Source organism: Etheostoma cragini, chromosome 23, assembly GCF_013103735.1.
Source record: "Etheostoma cragini isolate CJK2018 chromosome 23, CSU_Ecrag_1.0, whole genome shotgun sequence".
NCBI lineage: Eukaryota > Metazoa > Chordata > Actinopteri > Perciformes > Percidae > Etheostoma > Etheostoma cragini.
Window position 1 is genome coordinate 18,719,296 of NC_048429.1, and position 3,077 is coordinate 18,722,372.

The 3,077-nt window shown below is 42.5% G+C and overlaps 1 protein-coding gene across 6 annotated transcripts in view; it reads right to left on the reverse strand.

Annotated features, from left to right (window-relative positions):
• LOC117938695 (DENN domain-containing protein 5B-like) overlaps positions 1–3,077 on the reverse strand; it is a 77,728-nt gene that overhangs the window by 31,511 nt on the left and 43,140 nt on the right. For all 6 annotated transcript variants that reach the window (XM_034863477.1, XM_034863475.1, XM_034863476.1 and 3 more), the window contains one exon: positions 931–1,606. In XM_034863477.1, coding sequence (XP_034719368.1) covers positions 931–1,606 — 676 coding nt within the window. The remainder of the gene's footprint in view (positions 1–930; positions 1,607–3,077) is intronic.

Consider the following 3,077-nt stretch of genomic DNA (forward strand, 5'->3'; position numbering starts at 1 on the left):
ACATGAGTTATACGACTTACAGTTCTCAAAGACTCTCACACACAATCTCAGCTGATTATCCTCCGGACAGCTTGTCTCCTTTTCATTTCTCTCACTTTTTTCCTCCATGTGGCGCGCGCACCCGCTCGCGGTGTGTGGCGCGTGTCCGCGCTATTTTCCGACATAACAACCTCTTGTACAAAACTAAAGTAACGAGCCAATTTTGTAAAATGTAAGGAGTAGAAAGTACCGATATTTGGGTTAAAATGTAAGGAGTAGAAGTAAAAAGTCGCCACAAAAATAAATAGTAAAGTAAAGTAAAAATATCAGAAAAATCTACTTGAGTACAGTAACGAAGTATTTGTACTTCGTTACTTCCCATCTCTGCAACAGAGTAGTCTGAGTGAAAGGAATAAGGAAGCCTATGGTTTTGGACTCTACTGATCCGTACTGGTCCAAACACAGCCTATGGAACAGCATGGCTGCTGATCCTTTTCCAACATTATGTTAATTTTAATTAACATAATGGTGACCTGGTGACCTGTCAAGATAGTTATCTCCTATTGATCAATGTAAGTGTAATGTAATATGTGTTTAAGTATGCCAGATCTTTTGGCAACCACATATTTTGTCCTTGGTCCAGATCAAAAAAGAAAATGGGACCTCAAACATCAAACTAAATGATATTCAAATCCAAGTTGCCATTATGCCACGGCTGTAGTTACATGAAATGGCAAATTCAGAATATGTTATTATATTCTAGATATTTAAACAAAAATTGAAAGAATGTTAATTCTGACATATCTGGAATTTTTAGACATGCTTGGACCTTGGTGTGCATAATGTGAGTTTTTAATGAAAAACCCTGGAAGAGTCAGATGTGTGTGTCTGTGTGTGTACAAGAAGGTTTGACAATGCTAAAAAAAAGTCTGATTTACTAAGTGCCCTTACCATGTGAGTATAGAAGGATCTGCATCTCCAGCAGGGTGCAGGTGAACACTTGGACCAGGTTCTCCGCTCCGAGCAGAGTAAAGGCCTCTGCGAGTGGGAAATCGGCCAGCTGCAGCTCCCCTAGCCCGGGCCTCTGGCACACGATGGGCTCGTAAACACCGTGGAACTTGAGCGAACGTCCCGGAGCGGGAAGCGGCACCTCGTACAGGATGTTGTGAACGTAGCTCTCCAGTGGCAGCGGGGGGGCGGTGTCTGCAGTAACGGCCCTGTGCAGCTGAGACAGGAAGCGTCGGCAGGCGTGCATGAAGGGCATGGGCGTGATCAGACACAAGGCCTTGGACACGTAGAGGGTGTCCCGCGATGAGTCGTAGCCACCCGCCCTGCGAGAGGAGGAAGATGAGGATGTGGGGGAGTCTGCCTCGTCTAAACTGCTGGCAAGGGAGTCCATGCTGGAGGAGGAGGAGGAGGAGGAGGATGAAGGGGTGCTCTCTGCGTTGTGCATCTGGTAGAGGGTGTGCATGGCAGAGCAGATCTGTGGGCTGGTCACCTCCTCGTAGAAGGTGTGAACGAAGCCGTAGGTCCGAGAGCCATCTTCCTTTGTGATGATGAAGGAGTGGAACTGTGGATCACGCTGGTCTGCCTGCGTCCTGAATGACAGGCCTTTAGGCATACACAGCTGCAGGGAGAAGGGGGGGAAAGGAGTCAATCACCATATTCAACACACTGAACACACACTATTCTCAATTCTAGTTTTCATTTCCATTTTGATGGAATTAGTTTGACCTTATATGGAACACTGGTGAAATGTGTATGTTCACTCTGCTTTAGTGTCATCAGGTAAGATTTGCGGGGTGGGTTGCGGAAAGCATGACTGTCTTTTCTGATACTATCATAGTTGGACATTTATAGTTGGACGTAGCACTTAAAGACAATCTCCATTTTTTATTTAGTTAAAATTAATGCCATTTTGTCCACCTGTTAAAGTCAGAAAAAAAACAATAAACAAACACAAATGAAAAAGACCTTATTGTAGAATATTATGAATTTCTAAACCATTCTGCAGAAATTAAATTTATGGTATAACTGATATCATAGCCAGACTGAACAAAATCCACATAAACTGCTGTTATATTCACGCAGTCTACAATAAATCTGACTTATTAGCCTCGTTATGTGGATTTGGCTGCTGAGCGTGGAACAGTAACACACTGGAGACAAGCGCTGCTCTTTGTCGACACATGTTAATACAATTGTATACAAATGCATTTGTGCTTACTGCTTTGCAAACACACGTACATATGCATGCACTTTAGAGTCTACATACACAAACAAACTCATACATTTCAACGTTTTTATCCTTTTTTACCCAGGGTTCTCATTTATGAACAATTTGTTTTTATAGGCAACAAAGAAAACACACACACAGTAACTTCACTGGATTATGCATGAGTCATGCGTCTTACTGATCAGTACAGACAGATCATCTCTCCTGGCCTGTGTGTGGCATTAGTCGTCACCCAGAACACATTTTGTATTCCCTTTGTCTACAAATCATATCACCCCTGCCGAGTTAAGGAAGGTAGTGAATGAAATGGTTCAGTGACAAAAATGCTCCCATTCTCTCACATGAGGCAATAAAATTTGCGAAAGCTTTGCGTCAAATTGACTGGTTGCCTGCACATTGAGTGGAGGTAGGTAGGTAGGATTCCTAAAAGCATTCAAATACCCAAAATAATCTCAAATAAATAATCTGTCCAACGCCTGAGATATTTATGAGGCAGAGAGGGGTGACTTCAGTCAGTCTCCATTTAGAATAATTATTCAGGCAGAGTCAGACATGGGCCAATTAGAGAGGCACAGAGGTCTGAACTGGCATTATGCATACACGCACACACGCACACACACACACACACACAAATAATACTCTGTTGCCCCACTGAGTGTAAATAAACCTTTGTAAAATCAGCTTTATATTAGAGGACACACCTCCCCAAATGTCTGAATAACAAACTATTTGTTTACATCTTCACAAATCTACAGCATGGAAAGTCATGTAGCATTAGCTAGTAGGTCCTTTTTGCTGTAACTCTGGATGTAAAGACAATTAATCAAATGGATTTGATACTGATACTGGCAGGATATATACA